Source organism: Thalia democratica, chromosome 8, assembly GCF_965202585.1.
Source record: "Thalia democratica chromosome 8, ktThaDemo2.hap1.1, whole genome shotgun sequence".
Classification (NCBI taxonomy): Eukaryota; Metazoa; Chordata; class Thaliacea; order Salpida; family Salpidae; genus Thalia; species Thalia democratica.
The window spans coordinates 15,917,192-15,940,916 of record NC_139172.1 but is presented as its reverse complement, the minus strand read 5'-3'; the positions used below and the strand labels follow the sequence as shown (position 1 = coordinate 15,940,916).

The 23,725-nt window shown below is 23.8% G+C and overlaps 1 protein-coding gene across 1 annotated transcript; it reads right to left on the bottom strand.

The window, feature by feature from the left end:
• Positions 1-7,693: 7,693 nt before the first annotated feature.
• On the bottom strand, positions 7,694-23,441 carry LOC145842459 (ephrin type-B receptor 3-like). Its single transcript, XM_082949912.1, has 16 exons — positions 23,347-23,441; positions 20,954-21,018; positions 19,898-20,052; positions 18,779-18,902; positions 18,101-18,229; positions 17,362-17,523; positions 16,620-16,737; positions 13,728-13,883; positions 13,198-13,306; positions 12,056-12,194; positions 11,216-11,309; positions 10,849-11,060; positions 9,407-9,479; positions 9,102-9,237; positions 8,511-8,720; positions 7,694-8,264 (listed from the first exon to the last, which is right to left on the bottom strand). Exons 1-16 carry the CDS (start codon positions 23,411-23,413, stop codon positions 8,000-8,002), a joined length of 2,214 nt encoding a protein of 737 aa, XP_082806038.1. The 5' UTR covers positions 23,414-23,441; the 3' UTR covers positions 7,694-7,999.
• Positions 23,442-23,725: the final 284 nt, after the last annotated feature.

Below are 23,725 nucleotides of genomic sequence, written 5' to 3'. Positions count from 1 at the left end.
ATAAACCAGTAGTTTTTAAACTCAAAATTAAATTAGATTTGTAAGATGTTTGTTTTTTTAAGGTTTATTCAAGTAAATATATTTTTATAAAATTTATTTTAGCTGCTATATTAAAGAGATTTTACTTTTTAAAATTGTACTACGGTACAATAGTATTTTCAAAGTTATAGGTTTATTTAAGCACAAGTTTTTTGAAATTATTGCTTTTTCCTTGTTTAGCTTAATTCTTAAGTTGTTGCGAATTGTAAAACTAGATCATGTATTTAAAAAATTGCAGTTTAAGCCTTATTAGTGTGTAAATTACAACCGATTAAGACTAATTTCAAAAATTTTAAAACATATTGTATTTATAAACTCTAATAAACTCAAACTATTCATATATTTAAGTTTATTTTTTAAGATTTGTTGTTTTGCACTTTTTTATACAAGTTTTTAGTGTTCTAAGTGTAATATAAACTTTTATACTTATGATATAATATTTATTAAATTGAACAAAATGTTTCTGGTTTAGTTTTTGGCATTTCGTATTGTAATGTTTTTAAAGTATATATTATATAAAAATAAATAAAATTAATTTTTTAGATAAGCAGGAAGAATTTAAAATAATAAACTTTTATGCAAATGTTTTTTTAGCTTTATTTTTGAAAACAATCAGTTTTAAGTGTTTTCAAATTAAAAAAACATATTTTTCTTGGAAACATGTTTTATTTATTTTTACAACACACAAAGTTTTAATTTTGTTGTTTTTTTTTATAGAAAAACTTAATAATTCAGGATATGAGGCCGTCGGGGGAGGGTTTCTACTTATTTTCTACAATTATTTGTAAATTATAATCTGAGCTACCAAATACTTTTCATATTTTATCATGAATAGTTTTTGAGATAGAAGGTATTAAAGTTTGCGAGTTCAATATGTTATATAAAGAAGGTGCACACTGAAAAGGCGACAACAAATATTTTACAAAAAAAATTCAACAATTTTAACACATTTTCTTTTTTTTTTATATTTGGTTTTTTAATAATTAATAAAATTATATTTTTTTGTAGAAGTTTAAAATTTGTTTTAGTAGTATTTTCTATATAAGTTGTAGTCTCTAACTCAAAAAATAAAAAATTGGATAGACTTTTAGTAATTTTTTTAATAGAAAACTAACAATGACAAAATTCTTGATTATACGTTGTGTACGAGACATTTTGCAAAAATAAACTCATTTCAAAGTAAAATTAGTATTTTAAAATACTATGATAAGTTACTTAAGTTTACACTTTTAGCTGTCATAATTGAGCTAACATTATTTTTTTGAGAAAAGTAACCTCCCTTTATTGCCTTATTACTACAAATTTCGTAAAAAAAGTTTAACTGTGGTTTATTTATAACTTTAAACATTGTTTTAAAAATGAGGTTTTCATTTTAAGTGATTTCTGTATTAACATAACATATTTGCGTTATTAGAAAACTGATTAAAAATTTTTTTATACCCTATTTTCGTAATGGAATCATTATTGTGTTTTATATTTTCTAATAAAAAGTTTAACTTTTAAAAGTTTGTGGTTGAACTATTTTTGTTAATGTTTGTGTTATTTTTAAGAAGCTTTAATATAACTACTATTTGGAACCTAATGATGATTATTCAAAGTTTCACTATTAAAAATGTATGTGTTTTAGAGTGATTCTCTAATATATATTAGTTTTATCATTTTTTCAAAGAATTATAAAGGTTTTTGAATTATAGTTTTCTCATTTAAATATTTTACCAATATTTAAAAAATCTAATAAAACTTTTAAACATACTATCATTTGGACTTAAAAAATATTCAAAAACTCTTGAAACTAGTTTTTGTTAAAACTATTTAGCTAATTAGTGTATAGTCGTGAAAAATATTAATATCTATAATAAAATTTAGAAAGAAAATTATAAAAATTTTCTTAAGATTTTAAGGTTTTTATAGATAAATTAACAAAACTACTAAAATTTATCAAGGAAGTCCAAAGCTAATTTTATTTTTTGTTAAAAAATTCTAGAAACTGATTTATTTAAACTATTTCTATCATAAGCTTTTTGTTGTTGTAAGCTTTTACAAGAGTTTTTGAAACTTCTAAAAATCTTGATTTTTGCAAAATTGATGTTTTTTTAAACATTTCAGTTATATAGAAGTTCTAGTTATATAAACTAAACAAAATTCTTAAAAAATATAGATTAAAACTAATAAAAGCAAATAAAACTAAACAAAAATTCTGAAATTATCTTCAGATTAAATCGTGCCACAAAGCATGGTCGTCCGATTTCTACGAGAAAAGCAGCACACAATTACTCGAAGATAAAATTTTAAGTTTAAATAGAAATACGTTTATTCATTAATTTAAAATTTTTATAACTGGAATTTTAGCAAAACTTCAACAAGGTACAGGGTAAAAAACAACATATTTAAGTTATTTAGCTGAAGGATTATTTGAGTTTTTTCTTATTGCAAACTTCAATAAATTTGAAAATCAATCTTATAGTTTTTAGTGAACTATAAAAACTTTTACAACTAAATTTTAGTTCAAAATATCTTTTTTTTATAAACTTTTGAACATAGACTTATGTTTTGTAACGATGTTTGAAGTCAAGCTTGGTTTAATTTCAACAAAATTCTATACCCTGGAACCCAGGTTAAAGAAAATTTTAAAATAAGTATAGGTATTAAATTTATTTATATATATAGATTTACATAAGATAACTTGAATTTTGTTGTCTAAAGGTGTTGCATTGATCACAAATTGTTTTAAATACTATTGTAGGGAAAAAAGACTTTAAATAAACAAATAATCCATAGCTAATCGTTACTAATTATTTTTTCTATTTTGTTAAAGAATATTATGTATTTTTATTTTTTTAATGTTCATAGTTTGCCATTTTTATTTGATTAATACTGGTTTGTTGTTAATTTTAATAATTTGTTTTGATATTAAATAGTTTTTATTTGTTTTCGTGTTTTGTAATTTTAGGGTCAGTTTTCTTTTAAAAATGATTTTCAGAATACAGACAATTGAAGTACAATGAGTTTTAAAAAGTATTTAAAATACACTAAGTGTAAAAATCAAAACATATTTCACACTATTTTCATCAGTGGATATATAGCAATAAGTATAACTTAGCTTCTAAAGTAACAGTAGTAATCATCATAAACAACTAATATTTTAATTTCGTACTAAGTTAGTCACACAAAAGTAATAAAAAAACTAAACTAATTATTAGAACTAATTAGGTATACAAACATATCAACACCAAAAAGAGAATGAAGTGAGTATAGCAACACTGTAGTTAAATTCCTTTTGCCTACAAAGGGTAGGTTTTCGAACTAAAGTAAAAACAGCTTCCATTTTGACTAAGTTACAAGAATTTCTAATTGTATCATAAATCTTTGAGAATTAAATAACATTTGATATTTGTGTACTAACTAAGTAATCAAAAGTAGTTGGCAACAATTAGAACTATATAATTTTACATAGTTACAATTAACCTACAGTAAATAAACATACACATTTTTAAAATGACAATTTTACTTATTTTGATTATAAGATCCGGATCCTAGTTTTATGTAGCCGGTAGATCAATGTTCAAAATAGGTCTAGTTTGTTAAACTGTGTGTCCTATTTTTCTCGTTATAAAGTCCGTATAGTTTTATTATTCTTGGTATAAAAATATCGTTTTAGGACAAAATATTTTTTTTTTAGTTTGATGTCAATTTTAAAAAATATATTGAATTGCCACTCTAGTAGTGATCAAGTACTTGATATGCCATATTCGGTGACAACAACTAATATTTAACACTATATTTAAGCAATAGCTAATAATTTTACTGATTAAGAATATTTTGTCGTGGACTATTGCTGGTTTTTTGAGACATCCCTTTATTTTTTTTTGCTTGTAAGAATGACAAATACATTTCAAATGCAAAAATAAAAGTACGTGTTCAAACTGCTAAAAGAGCTCAATACTGGCATTGATAATTTACACTTTGCTTATGTTATAGAATGTTAAAAACGCTTTGAACTTAAAGCAATTTAAAAAAACTATAAAATTTTTTTGCTATTTTTTTGGACATGGAAAGGTTTCCAAGTAGTATGCGACTCGATAACCCAAGGTTCCTTCGTACACCAGGTACTACTATTTTGAGTGTTTTTTTTTGTCATTCAATAAACAATAGTCTTATGTTTGGTAACCAAAAACAAGCAGAAACAACTTTTTTAAAGTTTTAGATTAATATAAATTATATAAATATCAAAAATTCTAAGTTAATCGTTTGCTAATAAAGATCCTAGAGAAACAAGTCACTGGAGTATATAATGTTAACAAGTTTAAACAGTACTCTTTCTTTAGTTAAACTAACACATGTGTTGTGTGTTAATAAGTTAACGCACACAAACATGTCTTAGTTTAATTGAGAAAGAGTACTGCTTAAATTTGTAACTTTAGTTATAAAGTATGTATCAATATAATGCCAAATATTTTTTTTAAAGAATACCAAGTTGTCTCAGTAGAAAAAGATGTAACAAATTTGTAATTGATGGAAAAAGACTTCAAAATAATTTTTACAAAATGGTCGACTTTTAATTAGTTAGAAAAAAAACAATGGTTTTTTAAAGTTTTGAAAGAAAAAATTTGGGGTAAAACGTGAACAAGAATTGCATAGGTTTCTTGAGTAAATGTTCTCAACCAAGTAAAGTTTTTGATTTCTTAGTAGTTACGACCTAATCTTATTTATTACTCTACTTATTTACTAATTATAAATTACTTAAAATTATAAGCGATTGGAGACATTAGATTTGAAGTTGCAATGATAGTTTTTGTTAACAAAAATCAATAAGAGTTTCTCATAAGTTAGAACTTAAAAATATGCTTTTTGGTTGCATGTTTACGAAGTAGTCTTTAAAGTTTTAATATCTTTATGACTATTGCAAAACTTAAACGTGAAGAATCTTTAGTTCACTAGTCATATAGATTTAGATAAATCTTTAAATCTTTTATATTAAAAGTTTTCCTTATAAACTTTAAAAAAATTTTCCAGATTATGTCAAAAAAGATGACGGAGAGTATGTACCATTTCTTATTTTGAACAAGCTTAAATTAAACATAAAAGGCGAAAATGAAACAACTGAACAATTTAAAGCCTTTTTTTAAAAATTTGTCTCACTTTAATATCTGATCATAATCTAAGACATGTTTTTGATGTTTCTATATTAATTTGTAAAATCGAAAAGACTTTTGAAGTACTAATTAATGCTTTACACAATAGACTAGTGAGATCATTAAGTTTAAATCTAAAACTACAAGTATATTTTATGACCAAGAAAATATAGTAATTGATGGAGGTTGGAGCCGTAAGACGTCTGAAACTGTTAGCAAGGTGAACCAGATCGATGTAAGTAACTCCAAACACGTGCAAGTTCTTACACCGCTGGAAAACAGGCTGGTAGAATTTTAGGCAGTTTCTTGAAAGGTGAAGCTTACACTTTTGGTGGTTATGACCGTGATGAAAATTATAAGTGGTTTTTTAAACCACAGATTAAAAAAATGTTTAGCCCACACTAAAAATTGGAATAAAGTGGCTGAAATGGTTGACCGCCGTGAGGAGTTTTGCGTCTGTATATTTGTGGACAAACTGTAGGTCATGGGGGATCACGAAAAAAACAGCCTTGAAACCAGTTCTTGTGCGGAATTTGACGTGACAAATAAAACAAGGAAAATTGTAAGTGGGATGGGAGTAGCTAGAAGGTTTGCAGCTTGCGTGGTTTAACAAAAAAAAATTGTAGTTATTTGCGGAACAGTATATAAACGAAAAAGAGTTGAAATCCATCGGAATCTATTGATCATCGTGGATTTATACGACGTTGTGGCTGATAAATGGTAGAAAATGCCGTACATGGTTAAAAGCATCGGAACTTGGTTGTTGCGCGAAACAAGTTGTTTGCAGTTAGAAGAAAATATTTTTACTTTTTTACAACTTTCCTAAAACGTTTGTTGCTCTAAAATTACCGCAGTGCAAATTAAAAAAGTTTATCAAAGCTGTTTCGACCGGGAATACAATTTTGTAATGGAAAACATCAAACACAGTTTGTTTCGATGTCAACAAAGATGAATGGTCAGAAAAAGAATGTGGAGCAACAAATGAAACCTTGGATTTTAGTTGTTTGTTGCTACCTTCGTATTGATATGTAATGCAAATTAAAAAAAATAAAAAACACGTTTGTAGGTCTTATTAATATCTACGGGACTTTATTTCCTTTCTTATTTTAATTTTAACTATTTCTTTAGATATTCAAAAATTACTAAAATTTAATATATTTTTAAGCTTACTTTACCCATATCGCAATAAATATTTGAAACTTGGCAAAAATTAAAAAAGGTTTGTAGATATTAACAAAACTTCATAAATTTAGTATACTTTTTTAACATACACATTAATTTTTGAGTTTAGTTCCTTTGAATTTTCGGAATTTGAATTATCTTGAATTGTCGTGCACCCGGTAAAAATATAATTTTAAAGTATACAAACATTTTGAAGAATTTATCATAGATGTATTCTATGCCCAGTTTTTTTTTAGAACAAGCTTATTTTTTAGCTTTTAAGCTGTTTAATAACTATATTTGTAGAAAACATATTAAAAATATAGTTAATTATTAAAGCAAAGAGCGTTAATTATCACCTAAAAAAATTAATTAATGTTACTAAAAGTTTATTTAAAAAATAAAAATTACTACTAATTAACATGTGTTATTTCTATTATATACTTCAATCATTTCAATAATACAGTATTTAAAAGAAATATTTTTCATTAAAATATTTTTTCAACAGAATATTAATTTAGGTTAGGGTTGTCAAACTCATCTATTAACCACTTTTTAGGTTAAAAATAAAGCCACCACTGGTCTAAAATATTTTTGTTTATTATCTAAAATATAACTATGTAAAACAACAACTTAAAATAGATTCTTTTTTTAATTAAAGAAATTTTCAAGTGCTACATTTTTATCTCAATATGTAATTTAGAAGTATAATCTTAAGTTTTTTCTGGTAAACATTTTAGAATGAAAACAGATTGTTTTATTTAAGGTAGTTTTTAGTCGATGGTAAAAATTGATATGAAGGCACAAAAGTACAGAAAAAAACATAAAAAGATTCAAAAACTAACTTTATGTATAGAAAGGCAGTATGTAAAATATAACGATCTAAAAAACCATTTCAGTTGTTTTTTATCTTGTACGTTATCTTAAATGTTTCATGAAAAAAAGACAAAAAAGTTTACAAAAAAAAAATTTAGGTTATATCAAATATTTGTAAAAACTCTAACAATTACAACTTAAAACAGTAAAAATTGTAAAAAATGTCTTTTTTGTTTTTAAATAGAAGGTATTTAGTAATAAAACTCTGACAACGAACAGAACACTAAACCAAAAACAATATACATAAATAATAATAACATTAAAGAAAAACAAACATTTTTTTTATTTTAATCACTTGAAATTGCAATTAAATTATATTTCATCAATATAATTTAATAACTGTGATTGAATTAAAAAAGTTTTTTATTGGTAACTAAACTAGATGAAATAAATAATTCTTTACTTCAACCTTTATATATTTTTTATGAAACAGAAAAAATACTTAGTTACTCAATAAATTCATTGCACTTTAATAAACTAGAAGCTAAATTGAGTACTAAAATTTAAAGCAGATTACAAACTGAAGCTTATGAAAATATTCTTTAGTGAAAAAATATATCAAAAATAATGATATTACCCTAAGTAGTTATAATATTAACATAAAATATTTAAAAAAAGCAATAGACTTTAAATAAATAACATTGATTACTATTTTCGAAAAGCAGTAATAACTAATTAAAGAAGCAATTGAGCGAGAGGTGTTGTGTATTTGATATGTTTGTTTCGACTTTCTTCTAACAAGCTTTAACATCTAAAAAGCATTTTCTATGACTGCCTTATTTTGTTTAATTTCAGATTGGTTCTTCTAAATGAAAACTTTCGCAATATGTCGGAGGTCTAGTGACGTCATAATCTATACGATTGTCCATCAGCGGCTGTGTAACATCGTTTGAATGTTTTTTTTCGTCTTTGCTGAGGCTCTTGGTGGTATTGTGTAGTTTAGGGAGATAGATAAATTCAATTGAGCTAGAGTACTTCAAATTAGAGCTACCTGCTGGTTTGGATTCTGAGAAGTACTTTTTCTTTATATCTCTTTTTAATCCACTTATGTTTCTCCTAAAATATCATGCTCGTGTAATTAATAATAATAATAAAATCAATAGTTTTATTTTAAATACATATCTGTTATATTATTTTATTTTAGCAAGTTATTTTGAAAATGGAAAGCAGTTTGAACTTAATGCTTTAAAAATTAAGTTGATACAAAACTCTGTACATATTTGGTTTGTTTAAGTTTAAAGCTGTTATTTGAACTCAAATTTCATTACTTCCAAGCGCTGATTATAAAATAAAAAAACAAACATTGAAAAATCTTCTGTAAAACTGCCCTGCATGACTTGGGGATCTTCATAATTAACATTTTCACTGTAAGCTTTACTTGAAGATAAACATCTTTCATCATTAGTTGTTAACCTTGGACTCACAACTATTGCATTTTTATCAAAAAAAGAATTGTTGCTTTTTTGCTTATTAGCCTGATTTAAGTTGTCAAGTTTCCTCGGCCGAGCTTTCCTGTTATCAAAACTATACTTTATACCGACAATTCATAAGACTTTAATAATAGTTTTACAAAAGTTTTAAGTATTATCAAAAATAAAATATCTATTTGCTTTTTAACTATTATGAGCTAAATATAGTAATTCAATTGTCGAACTATGAGAAAAAAAAAACTAGTTAAAGTTTAAAAAACGTAAATAAACAGCTAACGCGTTGAATATGTAACTTATTTTAACATTTAAAAGTCTTTTGAGAAAAATAAGACAATAACTATTTTTGTTAATCAATTCCATTAGTAATCAATTAGATATCAATGATATTTTACTTTGTAATTTTAAAAACTTATAAACACTCAGAAAATAAATAAATTATGCTAAAACATAGAATAGTAGGAACTTGTAAGTGAAGACAGCAGTAATTATTCCAATGATCAATACAAATAGAACTCCACCAGTTATAAACAAATAAATTGTAAAGTCACTGAAACTTTTACTACTTAGACCGATCGTGTCTCCGTGATACTCGTGTCCAGCTAAAAATAAGAATATTAAAACTTTTTCAAATGTGAACTACAAGTTCAAAAAATCAAAATTTGAAAAAAATTAGAATGCTTTGGTACTTAATATAAGTTTTACTATTGTTTGCTTCAAAAGTTGAGCTATTTAAAACGTTAAATAAAGCATTTTAAGTTATTATATTACCTTTTCTTTTAGATGTTTTTATTGACAAAGCTTCAGCAAAAGGACCAAATCCAGTATTCATTTTGGCTCTTACCTTAAACAAATTTTTTTTATGAATATGAGTTTTTTAAGAAGATATGTACGATGTTTAATATTAATCTTAATTATACATTAAGAAAAACGTTGCATGTTTTTATGAAGTATAGGTTTGTTTGAAACTGAACGCTATATATAAATCACATTAGAAATAGAAATGTTGTACAAAGTTTACAAGTAAAGTGCTGAAAAACCTAAAACCATATTCTGAGATTTAAAGAATTATATAAAGTTATGTAGCTTTTATTAGTTTAAAACCCAGTCTTTAAATAGTTTAATTTTAAGTTATAAAACAGTTTATAAAAAAAATAAAACAGTATAAAAAGTACTATAGAAATATACTAATTTTTAAACTGTTTTAATTTTCTTATAAACTGTTTTATTAAAATAAGCAATATTGAAGCACACGTCAAACAGGTTTAGCATTTTACTATAGAAATATACTAAAATGCTAAATCTGTTTGATGTGTGTTTCAATATTGCTTATTGTCACTTATAAGCTCTGAGAAGCCTTGTTTAGGTGAAACAGTGTTAGCTTTGTGAATAAATTTGTATTAAATCAATATATAAAAAGTCAATCATAATTGTTTTCTATTAAGTATTTACCACTATGTGTCTTTTATTTTTTATCTTTTTAATAAAACTATGCTTCAATAAAGAAACTTTATATTTTTAGTATTTATTTTTTACAATTGAAAGTAGAATTTATTTTGTTTGTCATGACATACAACTTAAACTATTTAAAAATTTAATAATTGAGATATGGATACTTGATTATTTTTTCCTTACTTACATAGTTAAACTGTTTACCTGTACTGTTTAAGTTTGTGCTTATATGATAAGTACTTACTGACATGACTGTCTTGTAAGCTAATTTTGATTAAAAAATCTTAAAGCGTTTATACACAAACATATACTATTATTTTTATAATTAATACAAAAGCATGTATGGTTGTAAATGTCATCGAATTTTCAATTTTAAATCTTATGTTAAATTACATTGTGTAAATTTATTTTTAAGTATAAATTTTTACGGTTTTGTAATTAACAAAAATTCCACGTATGTTTGACTTTATTTTTACTTAATTTTTCTTTATAACCAGGTATCAAAAGTGATGAACAATCCTAAGCTAGTGTTTGATTAGAATGGTGACTTAAAAATTTGTGCACCAAAATAGAAATTAAAAAACTCATTTTAAAACTTTTCAAAAAAAACACACCTAACTAACATAAATACTTTAAAGCAACTTTTAACCATTTAATGTTTTGTCGATCGCTTTGTTAAGTGCACGTTTCAAAATGAATAAAATAGTAAAAAAAGCGTAAATTAAAGCAACTTAAAAATCGATATAAAAACCACACCATACCTTAATAAAGTACTGTGTTTTTGGCTGCAAGTTGCTGAAGCTGACTTTTTTGTTCGTGTTGGTGAACTTCCTGGCTTGCGGAACAGACGAGTCGTTCTTAGTTAGAACTACCTCGTACCCGTTGATTTGATCGTCAGAAGATGCAGACCAGATGACTGACAGTGACGAATCAGTGACGTCAACTCCGATCAAATTTATGATTACTGCAGGAGCTAAAATAAAGTGATGTTGTAGTTGAGCTAGGTTGAAGACTAGTTTATGAAAGTAATAAAAGTGAAAATTTTTGTTTTCTACATTTTTTGAAACATAAAATATACAGGGCTAGACAAATAAAAAGTTTATATCACAAAAGTAAATTTAAACTCACCTTTTTGTTTAGTCATAAAACTTATTTCTCTAAAGTTTTTCAACTTTGTATTGTTCAAGAAAGCGACTTTTGTAATATCATTTATTGACGAAACCTACAAAAACAAATAAGTATTATATAATATATGACTTGAACTTTTGTTTTACACATACATAATTAAATAGGTAATAATAAGTTATTAAATAAATAAACAAGTTAAAATGTAGAGTAATTGATGGCGCAACTTTAAAAAAGGCAGGTAAACAAAAAAGTTTTGTGACTATAAACTCACTTTAGATTTACAAGAATAACACAAAGTAGGTATTTATAAAAACATATAAATAAAACAAATCTTGATCTTTTACGAAAACAAATTTTTTAATTTGATATGATTCTAATTTTTAATTTAAGATATAGTATAAGACTAATTGTCATATATTTAAAAGTTTCATTTAAAATAAGAAACTACCGATTTTTAATTTTTGAATTTTTTTTGTAACATACTTAAGTTAAAATAATCTTATTATGCAACAAACTAAATTTATTGATTTAAAATTTGTTATAGTATTGGTAATATTTCTATGGTAAATTTTTATGTAATTTTTTTTTTCTAAATAACAATAAGTTTTTTAACATTTAAAGTAGTACTCTATGCGAATCAACAGCTTTTGTATCAAATATTTTAAAAAATTTTGAAAAGTAATTTCGTTGCGTGCTGAAAATTTTTTCCACTTAAAATTATATTAGTTTAAATATGTTGAAACTAAAACACAAATAAAAGTTAAAATTTACGATAAATACTAATTTATTAGTATTTTTTTTTAAGCAAATTTTTTATACCAAAAAAAAAGTCGTTTTTACCTTTACTTTGTATTTAGTTTTTGGTTTCAGGTTAATCAACTTAATTTTAGTGTTGAAAACTATATTAGTTGAATTTGAATAAAAATCATCATTGCACTTTTTACAATAATCATCAGTATCACATTCTTCGCAACTTATGCTGTTAGTTTAAAATTATTTTCAATTTGTGCTTGCAAATATTTTGTAAAACCAGTAAAGTAACTTTTCATCAAACTCATAAATGCGCTTATTGATTGTTTAAAATTTTAGCCTAATTGCAATAAATTAAAAAAAAAGAAACATTTTAGTTAGTGACAAATAAGATATTAAAGTGTGAACAAAAAAATATAGTTTTTAGCAAAATAAAATATTTTACGTTTTAATGATATATTTTTAAAACAAATTCTTGTTGTATGCGGATTTTAGACTCGCAAGTTCTTTAAATAGCGATTCTAGAACTAAGAGGTAGTATGTTTTTTTAGCGTTGAATAAAATTTTCAATTCATCTTTTCCCGAAAAATTATTTAACAGCCCAAATTGTGCAGAACATTATATGAATATCAGGGTTTAAAATTTATCTGAAGCTAGTAATACACACCAAGTTTCAGTTCTAGACTCGCGAATTATTACAGCTTGCGAGCTGAAAATCTAAAACAACGAGATGTTTATAATAGGAAAATGTATAATTAGTGTATTGTTTAAGTATTGTGTGTTTTTGTAAAATTTTGATTCTTTAATTATTTTTTTAAATTTTTACGTAGATATAAAGCGGTTTTATTCTTTTATTTTCTTTTTTAATCAATTTTAAAGCAATAGTAAGTTTCTTTTATAATTCATTTAAAGTTTATACTTATAGGACAAACTTGTTTTACATATTTATTTAATTTGAAAAACTATTTTAACAAAGTTTTAGAGCATTTTTTATTAGACACAATGAAATTTTTAAGAAAATTTTAACAGAAAAAGGGCTAAATAAAAACACGAGTAAACTTTTTTAACCTTAAATGAGTTATTTGTATCGAAAAATCTCAACAAAAATTTTTACGGTACTTTTTTGAGTAGCAAATCTTGTATGTTCACTTTTCGTGTTATAAATATATTTTAGTATATGAGTTCTTAACTAATATAGTAACTAATATAGGAACTAATATATTAACACTAACTTATAGTACAGATTATAGTCCTCTTCAACGTATAGTGGTTTAGTCCAACTTATAATGGATATCGAACCATTTACAAGATATCTTAATGAGACTGGCGGTCCAGGTGGTTCTGTTAAATGTTGATTAAAACTATAAAATACAAAAATAATAATTAATTAAATGTAACAATAACAAATAGAAACAACATATTATCTTTTTTAATGCAGTTTACATAGTAAATTGAAAATTATAGCTTTTGTATAAAAATTAAGCACTTTATTTTCTGTAGTCATTTGTTGTCATAATAAGTACTTATACCATAACTATAATTAACTATTAACTAACTGAAATTCAATTTCTATAAGCGTAAAAACAACTTGCTTTTTGAAATTACATCTGCCAAGATCTATAACGTTTTGAAAAAAAAACAACTGTTACTGTTTTTTGCAGAAAATGTCGTACAAACTTAAGTACATAGTTTAAATTTAATAACACAACTACGTAAAATATTTTAAGCTTAAGAATCATACATTTTTAAAGCAAAAACTAACTTGAACAAGACGTTTTGAATTGAAGGTTGTTAGACCTAAAAAAGTTTGACATACAGGTACATTTAGACATTCCTGTACTCTTAGCAATTGAGTATTGTGGACATCTTACGCATAAATTGTTAGAAATCGTTGGTTTATAAGTCCCTTTTCTACATGCTGTGTACAAAAGAAATTAAAAACTTCTATAGCACTTTAATAACATCGAAATTACTTTCTCGTACATTATTATTATTTTAATATCAGAGTTATAAATTGTAATTCAAAAAGATTCAATATATCTATAGAAGTTTGGCAGAACTATATAATGTTTAAGAACTGTATAACTTTGGCAGAAAAAAAAGTAATAGTGTTAATTCAGTTTCAGATCATTTTCAAAAAAAGATGAAATAAGTACAAACTTAAAACGAAGTAGTCAGGCTAAATTAAATAAAGTCAAGACTTTTTTTCTTTACAACATAAAAATCAAACAAAGTTAAACATTATGCTAAATTAGTATGAAAAGTTCTACTTATAAAGTTTCATAGTATAACGGTTCAAGATAAAGACTATTCATCAAAAAGTACACTAACATTCTTAGTTATAATGGTATCAACTATATCGGATATGGTTCTATCATCAATCTTAAAAAAACTGTAAGTAATGAGTCAATTCGCCCTTTTTGTGCTTGACGAAGCGTAAGGTGAGAAATGAAGCGTAAAAGCAATGATAAGTATTTACAATCTATGTCAACAAAACGCTTTGTTTGTTGATTTTTTGTTTGACTACACTAGTTTACAAATTGAAATCGATTATTTACTTTACATTTAAAATTTAAACATCCATTTTCTTAAAGACCCTATGAATTCAAAAATATTCAAGCTATTTTCATATGAATCTTTTAATTTCTATAAAAGTTTAACGGTATTATTAGTTCTAAAAGATCTTGAATAGATTGAACTTAGTTTTTCCAATTTTTAAACTTCTACATATTTTAATTTCTTTAGAACGATTAAAGAAATGACTTTAACATTTTACTTTACTAAATTGATAGTTTGCTAAAGTTGTTCTAAAACCATCTTATACTAAATAAAAAGTAAACGATCTAAGCAATGAACATCGAGCTTATGCTAATAAATAATGTTTATAAGTTAAAGCAATTTACAAGTTTTAATATTTAAAACAGTTTTGATTTTTTATCAATTCAAAAGTACAAATATTTCAGTTAATCTTAGAATTTAATGGGTTTATAGTAGTTAAAACAAGTTTAAGTTTGCTTGAAACGTTTTCAAAACAGTTTTTATTTCTATTACACCTTAGCTTTCACTAAAACGATGAAGTTTTATTTTGGGTAACATTTTTTTTTTAATTTTAAGGTTTTAGGGCTTTAAGAACTAACTAGTAACATAAAATTTATAAAATATTCTAATTTAATCTACGTTATTTTTAATAATTTTCATAATGAAACTTAATATATAGCAATAAAAAACCCAGAAAAATATGAAAAAAGTATTTTTCTTTGTGTTTTAAATAAATAAGTTTTAGTTATACTTTCGAAATGAAACGATCTAAATATATAAAAAAAAAACTTGTTTTAATAAATTATATACCGTAGTTTAATTTTACGTTTTAAAAAACTTTTTTTTTAAGTTTGAAAACAGGGTTTCTAAAAAAATAAAATAATGTTTATTTGTTCACAAACGTTAAAGTCTTGTTATCATTTTGTACAAGTGTTATCTAACCAATTTTAAAAACAAAAAACCTTGTCTAACTGAGTTTTGCAGATATTAAATAAAAACATCATTAATATTTAATTCATGCAAGTTATACCAGTAAGTAGTATTAAACAGCTTTTGTTTATGTGTAAACTTAAGAAAAAAAAAAATCAAACAGCTTAAATAAAAAATATTTTACAATTTATTTTAGTGCTTCTTTAACCCCATTAAAAGTGCTACACTTTTTTAGTATTAATCAAAATTTGTTGAAAAATTCTTTTTAAGAATTTTATTACTTATTCAAAAACTTGAACTCTTAGAACAGAACAGTTATTTAAATATTTTTAAGCTATACAAAACTTACTATTAAACTAATCAAAATGTTTTTAAAAATAAAACTTGTTTCAATGAGGTCTCCAATATGAAAATAGCAAAGGTTCAAAACTACTAAAATTTAGTATAATGACTTATTAAACTTGTCCACGTGTGATTGCTTTTATTTATAATATCACTATTATTTTGTTTTTATATTTGTGCAACTTAGGAAAAAAATATTTCAAATATAATATAAACAAATAAATTAAAAACATGTGAACAATTAATTATTGTTGGATTTACTTTATATAATAAAACAAGAAAAAATTGTTTTAAAAGTTAAACAAAAATAAAAAAAACAATTTTTTGTATAAAAACTAAATTTTCTGAAAAATTTCCTAAGATTTAACAATTACTTATTTTAATTATATAATCTTATTATCCCAGTAGTAGTTATTAATTTGTAGTATAAAAGTAAGTTACTTAACTGTTACTTACGTAAATTATTAGAAAAAGATTTTTTTTTCTACGAGTTTAAAGTTTGATAAGTAATAAAACATTTTTTTTCAAAAATGTGATAGCTAACATAAAGTAAGCTAAAACTGTTTTTATGTATTGAAAGTTTTCAAGAAAAATAAGTCTAGTTGTGTCAAACAATGGGTAGACTTAGTTAGACACATTTAAACAGTTTACTTATGAAATACACATTTGTTGTTTTTAAAATACTACTAAATAACAACACCACATGAATTTTAGAACTTCTTTTTCATATTTAACCGAAATGTTTTTTTGTGCACCAGGTCCCTGGACCAAACTTAATGAGCGCTTTTTTTTTTTTGTTTAATAAACAATATAACACAAACTATCAGTAGTACAAACAACTTACGCGAGCAATTAGTCATCTTGTTATCAGGCTCAAAACCAGCTTTACAATAACAGCTGCCCTGAGACATTGTCCAGTTCCCTTTACCATCACAATAAAGGCTAGGTTGTGTGTAGGAATCCTACAAAGTTACAACTTCATTATAAAAAAAACTCGAAAACAAAGTTCTTTTATAGCAGTAATTTTATTTTAACAGAAGAATCTTTTTAAAACTGAAATATTAATTTTATATTAATATCTTTTTAATTTATTTAATTCAAGTTAAAAAAACATTTAAATTCAACAACCTCTTACTCTACCGTACAAGTATAGTTAAACTTAAATTAGAAAAAAAAAACAATTCACTTATCTACCATTTTGTATACTTTATCTATTATTTTTACTTTACAGGCACACTTTGTTTTTTTATTATTTTATTTTCTTTTTTCTTAAAATTTAGTTTTAATAACAAAGTATAATATTGATAAAAAAAAAAAAAAGGAATAGAATTTTAGTATAAGTATAGACATGTTTTTATTTATGTATTAAATTAAAACATAGTTTTACAGATTGAAATTTTCTGCTCCAGTTTATCAACTGACTACTTACAAATTTAATCAAATTATTCAAAAGAGCAACAGTTTAAAACTTAAGTAGAAATATGAAATAAGTAAGAATAGCAATAGAAATATAAAAAATTTGTCTCAGCAATAAATAAACTTTAATTAAATAATATAACTTGAACGTACCACTAGTTTTAACTTACTTTTATAACAGAATTAATCACACATTTTCCTGTTGTTTCGACTAATGAGGTTAAGGAGGATCCAGTTGTTGTTCGAGTAAATAAAGCAAGGTTTGACAATGTTACATCACAATAGTCATAAAAAACCCGAATATAATTCACCGAAATGCAACTTCCTAGATCCTGTATATTGTGACATATTTACTTAAAAGTTAAAGTAAAAAAAAAAAAGAATTAAAAACATATTAAGGCCTAAGTTTTAAGAAACCTGTTATTTTGAATTAAATTTTAAAAGAAAGTAAAATACTTCTTAATTTGAAAAATTTTACCAGTAATATAGTTTCTTGTTAAATTTGGTAATCTTTTTAAAGAAATTACATTTTCAAAGCATTAATAATTTTAGACAAGATATTAAACTGTATCTATGGAGTGTGACTCGAAAACTATAGATTTTTCCGTACACTAGGTCCTTAGACCAAACTTTTTGAGCGCTTTTTTTTTCGTTTAATATATTTTTTTAAATGCAAGTAAGCTATTTATAAAACTCGTATCATGTTAAAATGTTTTTTACACTCTTTTTTACAGTATTTTTCAAAATGTTACTGTCTTTTTCTATTTTTTATCTTCTTAGTCACATAAACTTCTTTAATACAAAATATCTTTATAAGATTTTTCATAATAATAAAAAATTAAAAAGTGTGATTCTATCGCTAAACTTTAGTTTAGTTTATTCAAATAAAGTTGTAAATCCAAAGCTGACTTGTATAGCTATATATATTCCTTTTTTAGTAAGTGGTCCGATGCTTCTTACTTCTAGATTGATCAAGTCTTTTTCAAGGCCTCTTTTGTTGTTTGCATTCCACCTTTTATCTGCTGCTATGGTGTCAACCTAAAAAATTCGGCCATATTTTGAATAAAACTTTAAAAAGTCATAATGATAGAAGATTTCTGTTTTAAATGCAAATTATTCAGTAAAAGTTTAAATAGATACTTAAATCCATATCTCAGCTAAAAGAATTAAAGAATATAATTTTACTTTAACTTTAAGTAGCGTTAAAAAAAGAATATTTTTATAGTTTTTAAAAAAGTATTAGTTTTATCTTATAGTGCTTAAAATAATTTCAATTAATTAAAAAATACTAATCAGTTTAAAAATTAACTATTTTTATGTAGTTTAATCAAATTAAACCAACAGAAAATGGCTTTGAAAAAAGTTTATATGCCTAGATATTTCAATTAAAAAAAATTGTATTACAAAAATTTTAAATAAAATTTCGTAGTTTCGCCAAGTACAGTTATCTAAACTTAAAATTTAGTATTTGATATACAATGGTTAAAGTAATTCGTGTAAATACTTATCAATAAAATAATACGCAAAAATGACCAAGGTCTTGTTAAACTTAAATGAAATTTACTCAACAATTTTATTACATCTTACTTTAATGTAAGCATTTTCACTCCAAGGTGGATGTGTTGAGGTAGCTATGTCTCTATCACTTTCAAAGTAGTATAAATTGAATGTTTCTTTGCAACTTGCTACGTTTTTAACTCCATCACAAGACCTTTAATGAAAAGTATTTAAACTATGCTTATGTAGTCTAAGTGATTTTTAATGTAAGAAATTTTACTTTCTCTGAAAGTTAAAGAACTATTTTAAATTAAACATGATAAAGTGTTGGTAACATTTAATTGGTGCGAAAAAGTATAGAAAACTTAGAGCCATACAAAAATAAAATATTTAATAAATACAAAACAAACTTTTAACTTACTAAATAAAGGATTTAGAAATAGACGAACAGAAATTAAAATGTTTAAAAAGCTTAAAAAACTGTAAATTTTAAAACTCTAAGTGTGAAAATTATATCTACTAGAATACTTTGAAATTTATAGACTTGTATTTTGTTTTATAAAAGTTAATCTCAAACAATATGTTTTAATCAATTATCAATCTAAAAAAAGGTGTTTCGATTTTATTTTTGCAGATTATTTAAAATAATACAATGTTTTATTTCTAGTTGAACAAATTTTACTTAATAACTAAATATCTCTTCTATATAGGTGTTAAACATTATATTGTTATTAATAACCGTCACTAATAAAATCTAATTCATCTCCCAAAAGCTAAATAAGTTGAGAAATTTATGCTGTTAAATTTAAAGCAAAATACACGATCCTTTAGGTGTTTCATAAAAAAGCTAAATGTTTTAGATAAGTAGTATGTTTTTTTGTAAATATTCAACTTGATTAAACAACCTTTAAAATTTTATGTGTACAAGTTTTTTTTGAGTTAAAGATGCATTTCTTTATTTTCTACTTAATTGTAATCCATTTAGTCATAGAAAAATTTAATAATGGAGTTTTAAATCTAGTTATTTACCACAAAAATTTCTCGCTGCAAAACAACCCGTGAGGACATTAAAAATTATAAATGAAAACTTTTATAGCTCGTATTAGTCGTAAAAGAATTGCATGTTGCTACAGTTCAACAAAAATTTTTGTAACAAATTGTGCATATAGCTTAATACTGTTATTAATTTATGCTGTAAAAACGCCTTACCTCATTACGAACTCTATTTCCACACTCACTCTTCGTGCTTCTTTAACGTTCACGTACTGACTTCTAATCCAGTTGTCGTTTTTCTTGTCTCTTACTTGACACACAATAAATCCCCTTACGGCTTCCCCACCTCTCTCCATCGATGTTTCTTCCCACTGGTAAAAAATGTTGATGTTTTTTAAAGCTTTTATTTGAAGTTAGTTTTTAATCTAAGGGTTTTAAGGGAATGTATTTACATAGTTATTTTTTTATAGTAATTATTTTCAATATTTCATAAAAAATGCTTTGTTGATAAAATTTTTTAGACAAATGCAGTTTAAATTTCCTTTAAATTTGTTTAATATTTAAATTTTTGTTTTATTTGAAGTAATTACTTAACTAACTTTTAAACTTTAAGTTAAGCGTATAAAAATTTTTTTTAATTTAAATTGCTATGTAAAACAACTTATTATATTTAGGTGAATTTTGCTTAATAAAAGCATTTGTTTAAGCTTTTGAATATTTTTTTAATGCGCGTATGCAAGTAAGATGAAGAACAAATTAAATAGATAACGTTTATAAAACTTTACAATGTGAAAAATTAATTAATGTGAAAAATAAACACTTGGGCATTTTTTCATTAATTTTTTTATGGTTTTTGAATAACACTAAAACAACTACCAGCGATATACCTAGTAGAATAATTTTGATTGCTGATATTTTAGATAGAATTTAGTTGTTTTAAGAATTTTTAATTTAAGAATTACTAATCTATAGATTGTTACATATAGTTTAATTGAAGTTGAATGTAGTTGACTGATACTACTTGTAGATTATTATAAAGTTAAATTAAAATACAAAACACAAATAGTTATTGAGGCACAATTAGGTATATACTGTAAGTAAAAAGTCGGTTTATTTTGTATATGCAATACAACTAAAATGATGTTTTTAAGAAGTAAGTAGTTTTAACTAAAAATTTATTACATAAAGTGTTTTACTTTTGAATCTCTTTATATAGTAGAAGTGAGTTTTTATTTTTTGATTAGTGTTTCACACTAATAGCGTTTTACTTACTTTAGAAGACTGTTTTATATGAAATCCAAGGTCTGACAGAGCTTTTCTTGTGTCCAAAAGCGTTTCTGTAAAATTGATTTATAAGAGTATAAAACTTTAAAGCAATTTTGTACTTAAAAAAAGTAGGTCATGTCAATCATTCAGTTTTATAATTTCACTTATTCATATTTAAAATCTAATTCTTGTTAGTGTCACTTTTCTAAATAATTAATTTGCTCGTGTATTTTTCAACTCTAGATAGAATTTTTTTTTAATCTAAATCTTTAAGCCTTCATTATAACATACATCACCTAATACTTTACCGCAACACGAGAAACCTTGATCCTTTGCTTATAAGTTTTACTCTTGAAAGATATGCAACTTTAAAGTTATGATCAGTGTAAAGTTTCACTAATATGATGGTGTTTTAATCTATTTACAATACTTTAGCGTTTTAATTTTTTTTAAATATTTTTATAAGTTGGTTCAAACTAGTACAGGGTCGGTAACTTTTCGTAGGTAACGGGTAAGATTACTAATAAAAAGTCTCCGTAGTCCGTAATAAAAGCAGAAGAATAAACAACCAACAACAAATATAGTATTATGTACCTAATTTTAAAGCTCGATTATTTTAAAATAGCTTAACTTTTATAAAAACGTTTGTGATACACCTTACTTATAAAAACTTGTTTAAAAACTATTCGAGTGGGTATAGCTTCTTATAACTACAAAAAAATGTTGTTTTTTATAACTAAACAGTTTTTTTTTGCATATGTTTAGTTAAAACTAGGTTTTTTAAAACAAAAATTGTTAATTTATAAGTACTAAGTTAAAATAAAAAAATTTCTAAAAATTTTTAAAACTAAATCTTTTTTTTAGAGTTGTTACGGTATAGATTCGATCTAACTTGTTTATAAAGATCCTTAATTCTAATAAAAAAAAAAGTTTTTTTTATTTTGTTACAGCTTGGTTAAAAAGCTCCAATTATTTTTATTTTTCTAGTTTTATTAGGAACTACCTTTTAAATAAATGTATGATAAATTTTCAAGTTCATATAAACAAGTTTTTAGATTTTAATTTTGAATATAATCTAAATGTTAAAATTAGTTTCAAAAGGTCAAAACAAAATCGAAAAACTTATGAAATGTTATTACACTTCGTAAAAGTACTTTATAGATGCCTATAACCGTTACAAACTAAAAAAAAACTTGTATTGTAAATTTCTATAAAATAAATACAAAATCAATACAACTGAAAATGTACTTATTAATAATTTAAATATATTTGTAAAACTTTCTTATTTAGATTTTAGTTAGAAGCCTTTTACAAATGTACAAAAGTTCATCTTAAATGCAGAGATAGTAATTGTTTCAACTTTGAATTTTTAAGTGCTTTATGTTTGATTTAAGTAACTTTTTCTTTGTTTTAAAACTAAAGAAAGTTTATTTATGATATGAAAGTTTTATTTTAGACTAAGTTGTATTTTATGAATTGAAAATGCTCAAGTATTGCAGTATTAGATTACTCACAAACTTTTTATAATTGACTAATTTTCAATCTGAAAAAATATATTTAAACTAGTTTAAAGCTTTATATAATGATTTTACTTTTTAAAATTTTGATTAAATTTGAGCAAAAAAAAAAAACTCATTATTTTACATCGTATATGCTTTCTAAAACTAACTTTATTTATTTTAAATTTAAAATTTTTTAATCAAACCACTAAAGTATTAAATTTTAAAAGTAAGCTTATTGAAAATAAAAAAACTAATTTAAAAGTTGCTGTTATGTTTTAGAAGTCGTTGACTACCGTCTGTTTATAAAAAGCAACTGTGTTATAAATTTATATTGTAATACTGCTAATAACATTTAAAATCCTTTTATACCGTTAACAATTATTTATTTTAACTACACAATAGGTTTTTCATAGAAAGTTTTTACTTTTTTATAATTTTCTGATACTGTACAAAATTTTTTATTTGAAACTAGCTGTTTTTTAGTAAGAAAACAATAAAAAACCATAGCGTTGATTTTAAGGAAACCGAATTTTTTAAATAAAAACAAATTTATTTTTAGAAGCAAGTTTAGAAATACTACTATAAAATAAAGCTAAGCTTAACTACAAACAATCTGATTTATTGCTTTGATTACCGACTGCAATAAATAAACGCAGTTTTAAAATATATAGAAACTATTAACACCTTTTTTTACTTGAGCTTTTTATCAATTTTGATTATTTTTGTGTACATTCACACAATTTTATTTTAAGATACTTTACTAATTACTTTAAAAAAAACTGTAAAATTTTGTTATACAAAGTCAATTTAAAAGTCTTACTATTAAAAAATCTTTAAATTTTTACATAAATAGTTAGCCACTTAAAAAATAGCCTGTAAAAATCTATTGAAACTAACCTTGAGCTCCATGTGTTTGTAAGATTATATTCAGTTTAAGTAAAACAATGCACGAAAACAAATTCATTTGATATTTTTCCTTAATTTTATTAAAAAAGGCTGCATTTCAAATATTTCATTATAACACTGGACTTAATCTAAAACAATTTTAAGGTTTAATAAATTTCTAACTTAAAATGGTTAAAGTTGTATTGAAACAGTTTTTGTATACACTCGGTAGTTTTTTTCAAAAAAAAAAAAAAAGATAAAGTTTAAACTGTGTGTTTAAACTTGAAACAAAAACTCAGATCTACAAATTTTCAAAGGCTTAAATGTTAAAGAAGTCTGAAAAAACCTCGAGGCATGTGAACAAAACAAAGCTTTTCTAAATATTCTTCTT